Source organism: Mauremys reevesii, linkage group 6 (genome assembly GCF_016161935.1).
Source record: "Mauremys reevesii isolate NIE-2019 linkage group 6, ASM1616193v1, whole genome shotgun sequence".
Classification (NCBI taxonomy): Eukaryota; Metazoa; Chordata; order Testudines; family Geoemydidae; genus Mauremys; species Mauremys reevesii.
This window is the reverse complement of record NC_052628.1, coordinates 126,079,925-126,094,503: the sequence shown is the minus strand read 5'-3', so window position 1 is coordinate 126,094,503 and position 14,579 is coordinate 126,079,925. Positions and strand designations below refer to the sequence as shown.

General features: G+C 43.0%; 1 protein-coding gene across 3 annotated transcripts in view; it reads left to right on the top strand.

The window, feature by feature from the left end:
• The window catches only part of GAK (cyclin G associated kinase), a 100,711-nt gene that overhangs the window by 17,920 nt on the left and 68,212 nt on the right, over nt 1-14,579 (top strand). For 2 of the 3 annotated variants that reach the window (XM_039543234.1, XM_039543233.1), the window contains exons 2-6: nt 2,833-2,894; nt 4,975-5,034; nt 9,273-9,387; nt 10,370-10,512; nt 13,296-13,421. In XM_039543234.1, coding sequence (XP_039399168.1) covers nt 2,833-2,894; nt 4,975-5,034; nt 9,273-9,387; nt 10,370-10,512; nt 13,296-13,421 — 506 coding nt within the window. Of the gene's footprint in view, nt 1-2,832; nt 2,895-4,974; nt 5,035-9,272; nt 9,388-10,369; nt 10,513-13,295; nt 13,422-14,579 lie in introns of those variants that run through there. The other variant, XM_039543235.1, reaches the window with a different exon arrangement.

The window sequence follows — 14,579 nt, the reverse complement described above, 5'->3', positions numbered from 1 at the left end:
TGTGTAAGGTGGCTGGGCTGGAGATTTTGGCATCTTGTTCCCTTAGTCAAAGGGAATCGCAAGTCAACTCCTTCTTGTCTCTCCTGCTCTGCTCTCTTCCTTAGACCTGCTCTGTCCTCCCTTTCTTGTTGCTGAGTTATAAAACATTACAGGCTTATGACATCTGAGTTCTCTTCCTTCTCTTCTCTCTGATATAAAACTCTGAGAATATCATTGTTTAGCAGGACTAGGATAAGATCCCGTTCGAGGTATGATTGGTTTCCCACCGCCTTCTCATTTTGTTATCCCCTCTTCCTCAGTTTACTATAATCTTACAGGGCAAATGCTTCAACAGTGGGAAAAAAAACTGCAGCCAAAGAAATCATTGACTTGTAGTTTTGGCTGTCATGCACATCCACAGATGAAAGAAATTGAAATCACTTCCAAAATGGATTAGAACCGTACAAATAGTTTGCTATTGGTGTATACAGACAGACAGCTGAACATGGTATTAAACAAATAGCTAATAAATAAGGCTCATGACTTACTCCTGTGTCACTTCCCATTAAGTAGGAGGCGTTGTTTTGTGTTCAGAGCTCCGAACCAATTTCCTAACTAGTTACCAAATAGGCATTGTGAAAAGAAGTTGGGAATGCAAACTATGTTTATCGCCCATAACAAATGGCAGCTTGGTAACAAACCACCCCACTTAGTTCATGAAAGTACATAAATGTTTTGCTACTTCAAAAAACCATAATGCTTTAACAGTACACTGATGCTAGCAAGTCCATCTGCTTTGAAAATGACTCCACTTTATGATATTTGCCTTTTTTGTATATAAATGATAACAAAATGTAGCTAAGAAAACCCAAATAAGCAATTTATCTCTCCTATGTACTTGAAATATCACTGAGATTCCCTTTGAAGCCAGATGGAAGCAGTGCAAAATAAGCACCCAGTCATGAGGTGAATTAGTCAGATTAATCTTGAACGTTTATTCAATTTAGCCTTTGCAGTGTTGAAATCTGGGCTTTAAGACCTAAATTGGGGCTGTGTCTACACTAGAGTTTATGTTGACATAATTTTTGTTACTAAAGGGTGTGACTAAAACACCCCCTTGAGTTAGGCCAACACAATCGCCGGTGTGCACAGCGCTGTGTCGGCAGGAGAAGCTCTCCCGCCAACACTGCGTCTGCCGTGCTCAGAGGTGGTTTTATTATGCCGATGGGGAGCTTGCTCCTGCTGGCATAGGGTGTCTGCGCCAGACACGCTGCCCGGTGCTGCTGTATCAGTGCTGCTGCAGTGCTGCACCTGTAGACAAGCCCTTAATCAAGTGAGATGTGTGAAAAGTAGCAAATATGTAAACTGACAGAATATCTTGACAGGGAACAATCAGCCAGTGTGGCCTTCTTCTCAAACTGTGGTGTGTATAACAAAGCGAACAGAGAACCTTCCCAGTTTGGGCTTCTTTTCAGTCTCAATATCTCTTTGGATATGGAGTCCAAATACATTCCCTTCACTTCTGTCTCCTAAAGGGGCTACTGTTACTTCAGCTAAACCCTTCTGCAAGTGGAAAGAGGCTTAGCGGAAGGTGTGTCAAGACCCAGATTTTGTCTTTTCTCCCTGTCGGAGGTAAACTTGACCCATGAATGATTTGCTAGGTGAAGAGGGTGGTAAAGACAGAAAAATGTGAACAAAGCCAGTTAAAACGTGAAGTGCAGTGGTTAGGTTGATGGTTGAGAGTTTGTGTGGCATGCCCTCCCATAGGGAAATCAGCCTTTGCAGGTGGAGCATGGTGGTGTAAGCCGTGCTGCCTGAAGCAATGGTGGAATAAAGGGAGGATCTGAGCTCCAATAGATGCCATTTCCCTGCCGTGTTTGGGGGAGGGCTTGGAGACCGCACAAGGTTAGTATAATACCCAAAGAGGCCAGCAGAGATCGGAGAGCAAAGCCGTGGGGGATCTGCTGTTACTGCGAATTTGGGAAGTGAACAGTGGGAGCAGCTGTGAACGTGTGTGCTTCACAAAGTAGGGGAGCAGAGCAGTGGAGGAAAAAGAGGGAAGAAAGAAGAACAGAACCTGCAAATAAGAGACTAAAGAAAATGAGAAAAACAGATAAAAAGCATGGGATGTGGGCACTACTCCTGAGCATGTACAAGGCAATTTAAATGGGTGTCCAGGCATGGAGCCCTCCAAAAAAAGGAGTGAGGGTTAGGGATTGGCTAGCATCCTGAGAGAGAGCTATTGTGTTAGGCCATTAATTACACTAGCAAAGAGCACGAATGTTTTCATAAGAAGATACACACATTTGTAGGCGGTGAAATCATTTTAAGGTTCACTTCATTGAACGTCATTAGCCACTTCACTTTTTGGGTACTTTCTTTGGGGAGCTGTGTCTCGCAGACTGCAACACCTTAGCTCTTTGAATTTTGGGAGACGTTCTTTTTGTGTGCAGGCCATAATTGAACCACCAAAAAAAACTTGACCAGAATGGATGGCATGTCAAGGATGCTTTTTCTGTGACCTCTGCAGTATGGCTGCAGGCCCACCTATATTTTTGTCATATGGGAGGGACCTGCTAACACAAGGGGCAATTGTAGAGGGGTAATGTATCAGCCCTAATCCATCCCTCTGAATCTTCGTAGACGTCCATTCCAACTTTCCAATACATTTATGGTATTCTTAATGTTGCTGATTAGGAATTGGAAAAATAATTGAATACTCACTGTATTTAGAGACACTTCTAATACTAACTGAAATTTTTCTATTTATAGTTGTTAAAATAAAGCTAAATAATCAATTTACCTGGCAGAGACATTAATGAAATGTATAATTTACTTTTCTTAATCTCATAGGTGGGTTTGCTTTTGTATATGAAGCTCAAGATCTTGGAAGTGGCAAAGATTACGCTTTAAAGGTAATGTGTGTTTAAATCGCTTTAAAGATTAAAATGTCTCTTGACTCAATGCATTAGCGTGATGGTCACTGTAGTACGTGTGTACATACAAAACAAAAGTCAGAGCTGAAGGATTTTCTCCATTGCTTAATGTACCAGTCCAGATGATTCACATATGCACTTTCCTCTACTGTGTAAATGGACACAGGAAATACTTAACTTTGTCAAAACCAACATGTACAGGGTGATAACTAGCCATGACAGGGGGCAGTAACTAACTATGTCAGAGGGGCAGTACTAACTTGTTTGTTTGGGGGTATAAAGATGTATCTCAGAGGATGTATTTTTGTCTGGCCTAGGGAAGAACGGACAGTCCCGCCATTGACTGAGGTGGTCCGTTATGGGCATACATGTATTGGTGGTCCAACACAGTCTCGGGATACTAGTACTGTACATGAATATAAGCTGAAATCATGACTGAAGTGTGTTTACCAGACATGTCTGGGCAGTGGGTAAACCGATTTCTCAAAGACAAATGAGCAAACAAAGATGTGTAGCCAGGTGTCATCAAAGCCGATGGGCCATCACCTACCAAGTGGCCATTCTTTGTCAAGGAAGGGGGGCAGGAACAAACAGATCTTCATTCGAGGGCAGGTTTACACTAGAAGCGCCACATCAGCACCGCTGTGCTGCTGTAGCACGTCTGGTGAAGACGCTCTATGCCGACGGGAGATTGCTCTTCCATCAGCATAGTTACTCCACCTCCGCAAGAGGCGGAAGCTATCTCAGCAGGTGAGCGTCTCCTGCTGACATAGTGCTGGTCTGGACAGTGCTTAGATCATGGTAACTTGCATTGCTCAGGGGGGTGTCTTTTTCACACCCCTGAGTGACGTAAGTTAGATTGACTTAAGGGTTGGTCTACAATACTGCTTAGCAGACAACAGCATGAAACCTTTCACTTGAGACTGCGTGACTCCAGCCTCTCAGTGAGAATGAACTTTCTCTAGGGGTAACCCTCAGGAAAATGCATTTCAGAAGGGGGAACTGGATGATCATATGAGTGGCAAGAACACCCAAGTTATCTCTCCCAGTCTATCTCTCTGTTTCACCTAAGACAAGAGAGAGACGCTGTTGTCAGAAAACCACAACCACTCTGTAGGTGCCAAAAGTTACAGCTACCCAAATCTCCAGTCTTTCTCTCCTCCCTCTGCCACCAGAATGGAGTTGCATTTTTGATGCATAAATCAGTAGCAAATTGGAAGTGTGGGGGACACTATCCACATGAATAAAACCAGGAAGATTGGTAATGATGGACATATTTAATTCAATTAAAAATTCCCTTGAATCTGCTGCACAAGTTTGTTTGCAGAAGCCCAAAAGACTGCTGTATAACTAACTTCCAGAACCAAGCAACAAAGAGTCCTGTGGCACCTTGTAGACTAACAGATGTATTGGAGCATGAGCTTTCGTGGGTGAATACTCACTTCATGAGACGTATTCACCCACGAAAGCTCATGCTCCAATACGTCTGTTAGTCTATAAGGTGCCACAGGACTCTTTGTCGCTTTTTACAGATCCAGACTAACACGGCTACCCCTCTGATTCCAGAACTAACTGCTATGTGCAGTGGTGCAAGCATGATTCTAGAGGCTGTGCTCCCAGAGAGAGGAGGAGGATCTAGATCAGTGGTTCTCAACCTAGGGGTCGTGAGCCCCAGAGAGGCCACGGGATGGATTTAGGGGGGGTCGCAAGTGCAGGGTCGCTGTGAGAAAGTGGCAAGTAGGGTAATTGCTTGCGGACCCCTGAAGCTAAGTTACATGCTTCATCCCTGGGCAGTGGGGCTTGAGCATCAGATTCCTGGAAGGAGTCTGGAAAGGTTGAAAACCACTGATGTAGATGAGCAGAAGGACAGGTGACTAGAAACCTGTTTATTGTTGTGGTGACAACATGTCTAAGCGGGATCAAGCCGGCTTTGACTCTTGCTCCCTGATCTTGAGAGTTGACGATTTTGTTAGCTCTGATTTTTCCCATGTATGTTTTTATAAGTTTATAATACTTCAGAATGGTATACCCTTTTTCAGTATTTTTTTTTCTGATACAGAGGTTATTGTCTAATGAAGAGGAGAAGAACAGAGCTATCATTCAAGAAGTTTGTTTTATGGTATCCTTTTTGGGTCAAAATTCAGTATTTAGAATAAAGAAATGAACACCCTGAAGACGTAGAAAGCTTCTGGTCTTCACGATCCATATTAACACTGAAAGTATTTCTAAAATATTTCTCCAGTGAAGAAAATCTTTGAAACCCTGGGCTTAGTACAGACCAACAAGTTACAGGATAAAAGGTTTTCAGTCACATCTGTCCCATGAGTTATTCAGCTCCTTTTTTTGGTCTATTCAGATGTTTAGCTAACATTTTAGTGTCATCCATAAAATTGAACTCTGGAAAATTGATGTACCTGTACATCAGAGAGAGTTGTGGGTATCAAGCTTCCTTTTAAATAAATGATTGCACCTGCTGTTTACTCCTTCCTTCAGTGACCAGTCATAGGCTAGAGGTCGCTAATTGCCAAGCCATAATTTGCGAAGTCAAAGGATGTTTCCACAGTACTAAAGTGAACAGCTGTAATATGATGCGTGGAATGTGAGATAGTGGTTTGATCTGTCGTAATTTCAGAGGGGAAATTCAGAAAATGTCATTTCCCAGTTGGATAAAGACTTGTTTAAACTTTCTACTCCCTTTGTTGAGTTGAACAGCTCTTCTTTTCTTTCCCTGTTCTATGGATATCGGTCTCAAAGGCCTGAAGAGTTAAAGGTTTTATAAACTCACACCCTGTCCAACATTAAACAGCGATAGGTAGGTTTGGGATTATTTTTAAATAGAGCCCTTGGTTTTACTTTATTTGGGAAACACCTCAAAGTATTCATTTAATTGGAAAGTTTTTTGGTTAAACACAAGAAAGAACAAGAAATTAAAACAAGTGTTCATTTTGAAACTGGTTGAGTGATTATGCAAAACAGACTTAGACCTTATCAAAGTGTCTCTCCTTTTGGTGTCAAACTATCAGTCTCTTATTTTCAGAAAAGCCTTTCTTTGTTGAAAAGGCAAAGGCTAATTTTACTCTGCCTGATGTGAAGGGCATCTACTTATCCTGATCTTAACAAGCAGGCAGACTAAAGGTGGAGGAGAGACAGGCTAGAAAAGATGGGCGAAACATGGCTTTTGTTGATGTTGCTGGAACACTGGATTGCAGTGGATGCTGTGGCTGGCTAGTCGACCAAGACACCTGCTGCTTTGATCCTGGTTAGTTACAATCTGGTCAGTGCTGCTATCTGGTTGGATCCTTTCTCCTTAGACAAAACAGGCTTGGCAGTATAGTTGACTTCAGGATTCGCTAAAAAGTCCGGAGTGAGAGAGGCTAGGAAGAAAGAAATTGTGGGGCAGAAGATCACCCAACAAGAGAAGGGAATACTATACAGGATCTTACTTTCCTTTGTGGGGCTGGTAATTCAATCTCCTCACTGGTGGGCTGAGGACTGGCTGTCATGATGATGTGATGACTTTCAGCACTCACAGGTGAAAACCAAGTTCCTTAAACAAGAGCAAGGCCAGCGCCGGCTTTCCCTTCAGGAAGAAAGTCCCTTAGCTGAGTTGTGGTGCTGGCAGGTGGGAGGATGCAAGGTGGGACAAGAAATAAGAGTGAGAGCTGAACTGATCTTTCCCCTACCTTGCACATGCCTCTTTTTAAGAAACCCCAGAAGGGGAAAAAGTGGGCAGCATAGTTCATCCCCCCCCTCATTATTTTGTCCACTACTTAGGCCTAATATCTGGCACACCAATTTTGATCTGTTATCTTCTGGTTCCTCCTCTTTTTTTTTTTTTAAAACCAGTATAATTTCAACAGGCCTTGGATTCATAGACTATCAGGGTTGGAAAGGGCCTCAGGAGGTCATCTAGTCCACCCCCCTGCTCAAAGCAGGACCAATCCCCAGACAGACTTTTGCCCCAGATCCCTAAATGGCCCCCTCAAGGATTGAACTCACACCCTGGGTTTAGCAGGCCAATGCTCAAACCACTGAGCTATCCCTTCCCTCCCCTTATATCAGCATGGCCTGACCAGGGATCTCAAACTCAGATCACCACGAGGGCCACATGAGGACTAGTACATTGGCTAAAGGGCCGCATCACTGACACGTTTTCATATACAGATACAAAAGTCCCGGCTCCACCCCCACTCCATCCCTTCCAGGAGGCCCGGCCCCACCTCTTCGCACCCCTTCCCCACCCCCATTCCAACCCTTTCCCCAAAATCCCCACCCCAACTCTGCCCCTTCCCCGCCCCTATTCCAATCCCTTCCCCAATCCCTGCCCCTGCTCCGCCCCCTCCCCTGAGCGCGTGGCTCTCCGCTCCCCCCTCCTGGAAAGCACTGAGCACTGCCAAACAGCTCTTTGGTGGCGGGAAGCACCTGGAGGTAGGCAGAGGAGTAGGGACGCAGTGCGCTGGACGGAGGGGGAGCAGGGGGTGGGGAGAGCTTGACGGTTGCAGGAAATAACTCTGGGGGGGGCACGGGGGGCTTGGCAGGCCCCAGGAAATAACCCCACGGGCTGTGTGTTTGAGACCCCTGGTTTAGACTAATCCAGTTTCTTTGTCTGGTTCTCATGCACTTGTTACAACTTTCAACTTTGTAAGCAACTTTGACCAATTTTTTCATGCTTATTGTAACATCTTATGAACTTTCACATACTTTTTACGTTTGAGTTCACAAGAGGGGCACGCTTTGTAGGCCTGAGAGTCACAACACTACTCACAACCCTTGGCCAATACCCTTTCTTAAGCAGCTTGGTTTCATGCATTCATGGCTCAGTACACCTGTGCACCCCAATTTCAGACCAGGGTCCCACTGTTCTAGTTTCTGTGTAAACACACAACCAGATACATTGTAAGCTCCTCAGCCAGTGACTAAGGTCACTTAGGTTTACTTCTCTCTCTCCCTCCCTCCACCAGGATTAGGAGCCTTGATCCTCTTTTTAATTGAAAGTGAAATTTTAAAAAGCATTTTATAGTATAAAGTTTTTGATTTTCCTGTTTTATGATCTTGCTTATAATGAAGCTTCTTGGCTCTGAGTTTTTGAGACCTTTTTCTACTTAGTTGAAGGAAAACCATAACACAGAGGGCTCCTCAGGCTCATGTATAGACCTGTGTGGAGGGCACAGTGGCCTGCCTTGGTCACACAGCCAGAATGTCAGCAGAGATCCGTGATTAAGGGCTTGGTTACACTTGCAGGTGTGCAGCGCTGGGAGGTACAGCTGTCTTCGTACAGCTGTGTAGGGAAAGCGCTGGTGTGTGGCCACACTCACAGCTACCAGCGCTGCAGTGTGGCCACATTTGCAGCATTTGCAGCGCTGTTGGGAGTGATGCATTATGGGCAGCTATCCCAGCGTTCAAGTGGCAGCAATGTGCTTTTCAAAAGAGGGGGGTGGGGTGGAGTGTGACAGGGAGCAGGGGAGAGAGAGAGAGAGAGAGGGGATTTTTGGAGCTGACACTGTGTATCAGCTCCCTGCCCCCTCATTTACTCTTAACTGCAAACAGCCTGCAGACCAGATAAGCAGCTGCTCCAACGGACTCCCTTTCTTCCCCTGCAGTTTCTCTCCTCAAGCAAACATTCATCCCCCTGCCTGCCTCATTCACAGCAAGGTAGTGGGTTATCTCAATTGATTGTTCACAGTCCGTTACAGATTGATCACAGCAAACAGGAGCTGTGTTTGTTTTTTAGATAAGCAGTTCCTGGAGTCTTGAGTTCAAAACAAACAGAGGCATCATAACAAAACAAGAGAGTAATTTAGTTAAAAGCATTCTGGGATATCTCCTAATACCCTGGAGGCCAATAACAGTGCTGGTGTGTGGCCACACTTTATGAGCAGCGCTGTAGTGCCAGCGCTGCAATCGTTATACCCCAAGCAGACCAAGTGTACAGCCGGCGCTGCAGCCAGGGAGTTGCAGTGCTGAATGTGCCTTGCAGGTGTGGACAGTTACTAAGTTGCAGTGCTGGAAAGCCTCCACCAGCGCTGCAACTCTCAAGTGTAGCCAAGCCCTAAGTCTAGTTGCTGGAGAAGTCTTTTACAAATACCTCCATTGTTGCATTGCACTCATTGTCAAGAGAGACCGAGCTGTATCTAGATCAGAATCTGCATCTTTCAGAGCCTTATTAACAGGTATTGAGTTTTTTACTCCTGGTGACTTTGCCTTTAGTTCTCATTCTGTTTAAATGAGACACTGGTTAGGTTCTTCTGTTGTGTATGTTAAACACATCCAATTAGACGTGTATGTGAGCTGGTTGTGCTCGATAGTAGGAAGAAAATCTCTGACATGCTTAAAGTTTTTCCTTGAACAAATCTCCAGAAAAAGCTTTCAGGTCATCCTAATATTGTCCAGTTCTGCTCTGCTGCATCAATAGGAAAAGAAGAATCTGATACTGGGCAGGGCGAGTTTCTTCTGCTCACTGAGCTTTGTAAAGGTAAAACCTATTTTTATTCGTGCGTGGTGTGGCTTGTTTTAGGAACTGAGTGAATTCTTCCAAATAAATACATAGATCTTGAACTGGAAAAGTGCAGTTTCACTACATGGAGAACAGCTAAAACTTATCTAGCAAGATAGCAATTTACCTGCTATTAACTGACTTGTTTTTCATATTTATGGGCCATTCTGAAAAGGAGCAAGGTGATCAGTTTTTATTGTCCCCTTCATAATCTACGGCACTTCTCATAAATTCCCTCTAACTCTTCTCCTTTCAAGGTTAAACAAGTCAATGTTCGCAATCTCTAATTGTCTGTAAATACCACCAGACCTTTAACTACCATGGGTTAGACCAATTAAAGCATTCAGACTTCCATTAGTTGCTTGTTTAGGAGCAGTACTTCCTGGCTAAGGGTGTTGTTCAGTTTTTCTCAGCTGGAAGGTTGGTTTCTGACTCATGGCCTGGCAGGCGTAGAGAGGAGGGAAAAGAGCATACTGCATCTGTGATGAAGAGTGTCAGATGATATAGTGAAAGGCCCCTTTAAAATGATTCATGGCTAGTTTAGTCGTTGATTCCTTGTTGTAAACCCTACGCTGTTCCCGGGTAGCTAATATTGGGCAATAAAATTTCTAGTGGGTATTTCTGGCATAGTCTGATGAAATGAAGGGGCAGTATTTTCATCCTAATGGGATGGAAGCTACAAATGCTTTAAAACTATGGATCATTTGAAGTAAAGACTATTTCGATGTCCTTTTGTATGACATCATCTTCTTAGTGCTTAGTTCTTTGTCAAAAATATTCCTGGATTTTCTTTATGGTCAAAAATAGTCTTGATCAAATCTCTTGTCAAATTCAGGGGATTAAATGCTTCTTGATCAGGACAGATGTGTGTCACGTTTAGACTTATCTAATATACTTAATGGCACATTTCCGAAACTTGAAGCATTTGTATACTAATATGAATTGATTCTGTCTCCTGTAGGGCAACTGGTGGAATTCTTAAAGAAAGTTGAATCCAAAGGGCCCCTCTCGTGTGATACAGTTTTGAAGATATTTTATCAGACCTGCAGAGCAGTGCAACATATGCATAAACAGAAACCACCTATTATTCATAGAGATTTAAAGGTACGGTATAGAATTTAAGTGACTGCAACATTTGAATGAAGTGTGAAAGCAGACTTCCAGGGTGGACTACAAAGTTGATGCTGTAGAACTAATGAAATTGAGACACTTGAGTATGCAGCATTTCAAATGATGGTATGAGACCATATCCATCTCGTTGGGATTGCTGGCTGGGAATGAAGGACACCACTACATGGCCTAGTGTTTAGACCACATCCTTTATCTATATTTTTGGTGTTGGAAATACTTGTTGAATATCCTGTTAATTAAATTTCAGAGCTCAAACTGAAACCATGTAGTCTGTTTCCCACTCTTACTTTAATCGGAACAATAGTTCCTATTTGCTGGTAAGTAAGCTCGTGACTGGAAGCCACACGTATTTTGGTGGTAAGAATTTTTTTAATCGCAGAAACATAAAGCTGTGAAAGGAAGCAGAGCATAATGTCAGTGTTCTACTGAAATGCTGCTTCTCTTTTGAACCTAGTGACCAGCTGCAGTGTGTATGTGTGTGGGATTGGGATGGCTGGAGTTTCCAAAGGCACTAAAATCTACTTTTTTTTCTAGTGCCTGGTTTTGGAGCACATTGACTTTTGAACTAACATTAATCAAGGGGGCCACTTATTTCCTGATTGGTTATTTTAAGACCTTTCATCCTTTGTCAGTCCTTTACAAATAGTATGGAAGGCCTTGAGCTCTGAGGTAAAATTGTGGCCAGTGCCATCCTGTTGGGAGGAACTATGCAGTTGCCAAGGGTTAGCGTTTTTTAAAACTTGAAATTTTTCCTGAGACACTAGTTCAAGGGCAGGGACTGATGTTTTACTCTGTTCTACTTGAACAGTGGGGGCCCTGATTCTGTTTAGGGTGCTACTATAATAGACTGTTTTGCAGAGTTAAATAAAAATTGTTATTGATTTCTTCTGTTACTATTCCAGTGCCTATTAAGAAAACCTGTCTCTGGCAGAGACTCAAAATGATGGGGAGGGGGCAGGGGGAGGCGGAAAGCTGGTTTCATACTACAGTAGCTGCACGGAGAGGGCTTTTACAGGAAAATTCAGAGCAAAATCTTGATCTTTGTGCTGCAACAGATAGTGGCCTCACTAAAATGATCCAGGGAGGTGTGTTTGCACGGCCGTTCCCAGAAAACTGAGTTTAGGTAGACGGAGGAGAAAACTTACGTCAAACAGTCTCTGTGCATTTTTAAACTAAAATATTTTTGCTTTAATAACTATTTACAAATATAAATATTTTATCTTTATTTGGCCTTAAAGTGAATGATTCTGGTATTGGGTGTGTGGGAAAACGAGTGATTGAGCTCAGTATCATCAAAGATTTTGTAATATTTGAAATTCTTTTGCTTAAAGATATGAGGATCTCTGACATTCTTTGATCTGATGCAGCTTCAAATGGGTTGAGATTCATGCAGTGATCTCCACTGCACCCTTTCCATTACTTCATTCCTTTGTTTGTTGGGGTGGCACGCACTCCTTCTTCATTGGCTTTCCCCAAATTCTTTTGACAATGGCTAATGTTAATGTGATTTACATGCACGCAGCATTGTAAAAACTTGTGCCACTTGTTTAAATTCCACATTAATTATGGGGTATTTTGAAAATAGTTCCATGGCTCTTGTACTCAAAACTGTCTGAATTAATTTGTCCCCTTGAGTAGTTGCCATGTGGAACAAAACAAGTCATTTTGTAGCATAGGGGAGGCTTTTTCTTGAGAACTAAATTTGGATTTTTAAAGGTCCCCGTAGGCTGGTTTTGGAAGACGCAGGAAGAGACCCCCTTAAAATATGAACTCTCTACTGACCTCCTTAGGAAGGTAGTGCCCACTGTTTCTAAAAGCTGGGCCCCAGTAAGCATGCACATTTTACTCTGGCTTCCCACAGGGTGCCTCTGATATTGGTGTGTGCCGATTGTGTTTGGTTGTTGCTCTGCCCACTATGCCAGACCTGGCGCATACAGGAGAGCACTGAAGAGTGTACTAACCGAATGGGAAGCACTAAATGGAAGAGTCGGTTATCAGGGTGGGTCAAGGGAATGCAGCCTCAAGATACAATGATAAAGATACAGCGTGCAAGATACAATGGTAAAGATATCGCGTGCTCTGAGGCTATCGCAATCTAAGGCTAGCAGAGAAGATGAGACACAGTGGGAGACCTATTGAAAACAGTTAAATTTTTGGAATAAACATTTAATTTATATTTTCCTTTTCGGGCCTCACAATCAGCACAGAATTCTCCTGGAGAGAAATCTGCTGCCTCTCCCCCCTCCCCCCACCCCCCAATAGCTATTAACTGGTGCTCCTGATAAAGTTTTAAACTACTCATTAATCTTGCAGGGCAATTTGTGAAAGATTCCTTGCATGTCTTTTCAAGCTTAAAGCACTGGAAAATGTCATGCAAAGCCAACATATGGAGGGACATGGATTAAATAAAATACTAGGTCCTTTGAATTGAATTTGTTAGAAATAAAGATATGCTATTCCACAAAACCGATCAGGTCATTCAGGGCAAGCTGTCCAGTGGCTAGACTAAGCGGGAGAGCTGGACTTCCTGGGCTTAGTACCTGTCTTGCCTATGGCTTGGACCTTAAGCCTGTCACTTACTCTAATCGAGTCTTAAGTGTCCATTCTAACTGGGATACCATGTGCAGTAAAATACTAAGTATTGATTCATTTTATTTAATACATATCTGTTCACTTCCTGGGCATGATTTAAGTGTGCATGAGCTACAGCCTTCATAAATGTTTGTAACTTTTTCAACTTGTTAACCTACCTGCAGGTGGAGAACATGCTGATTAGTAACCAAGGGACAATTAAGCTGTGTGACTTTGGCAGTGCTACAACTATAGCACATTATCCCGATTACAGCTGGTCTGCGCAAAAGAGAGCAATAGTTGAAGAGGAGGTGAGAAACTTGACATGTAGTTAATTATAAGATATTAAATTCATTCTGTTAGTGCTGCTCTGTTAGCCTTAACCCCCCCCCCCCCAAGTTTCCTTCATTTATGACTGTTCTAAGACAATTGAAGCCCTTTTAGTTGTGAAGTGGATTACAAGGCCTTATTTTTCGAGTCAGCTGTTGCTACCTTGTTCAAATGCTGTCTGCCATTACAACAAAACAGCTTGTGTTTTTAAAGTATGCGCCTGAGCACCCATCCTAATCGATGCCCATGGAGTGCCTGCTACTCTCTGCTGTGGAGAAATAAAATATAAACACAAATTGAAACTTGACACAATTGATGTGTAGCTTTTCATGACCCTTTTTTAATAAAAAGGGAGAGGAGTAAGGAATCGACTGCTATTTTCTGTTAGTACGTGAATTTTCACCATCTGCAGAAAAGTAAAAAGTACCCAAGTGACTCTGAGCAAATGAAACATGGCTTCTAAAACTGAATTGGGTGGCATGTGATGAAGCAGTAGGTCTGTTTGACAGATCTTGGACTAGACAGTGTTGCTGTACTCAGTGTTGGCATGTTCCCCCTTTCTTTCAAAATGCAATTTGTCCATAGATCTGGCTAAGTACTAGTAATGCTGACAAATCCTAATGTAGCGGTAAAGATGGATTTACTTTAAATGATTTCTCAAACCCTTCTAATTCTATGGAGAAGGTCAATAATGAGATTCAAACTAAATCCATGAACTGTGAGAGTCTGCACGCTCATTGACAGCATCAACTTCTTTTTTTGGGAGGTCCTGAGTACTAGAAGAATGATGCCGGCTTGCTTCTGGTCCCCTTCTCCTTTTTGGAACCTGAACTCATGGAGAATTGTCTGCTGGCTCTCTGGGAAGGGAAGAGAAGATGGTGCCATGCAGTTGGCCAACTTCTCACATGGGGCGGAGGAAAAAAGGCACAAAGTAGGGTCCTTCCTCCAGATGCATCCTAAGGGCATGATACAACTCGGGGGTCAGCAACCTCTCAGAAGTGATGTGCCGGGTCTTCATTTATTCACTCTGATTTAAGGTTTTGCGTGTCAGTCATAAATTTCAATGTTTTTAGAAGGTCTCTTTTTCTAAGTCTATAATATATAACTAAACATTTGTTGTATGTAAAGTAAATAAGGTT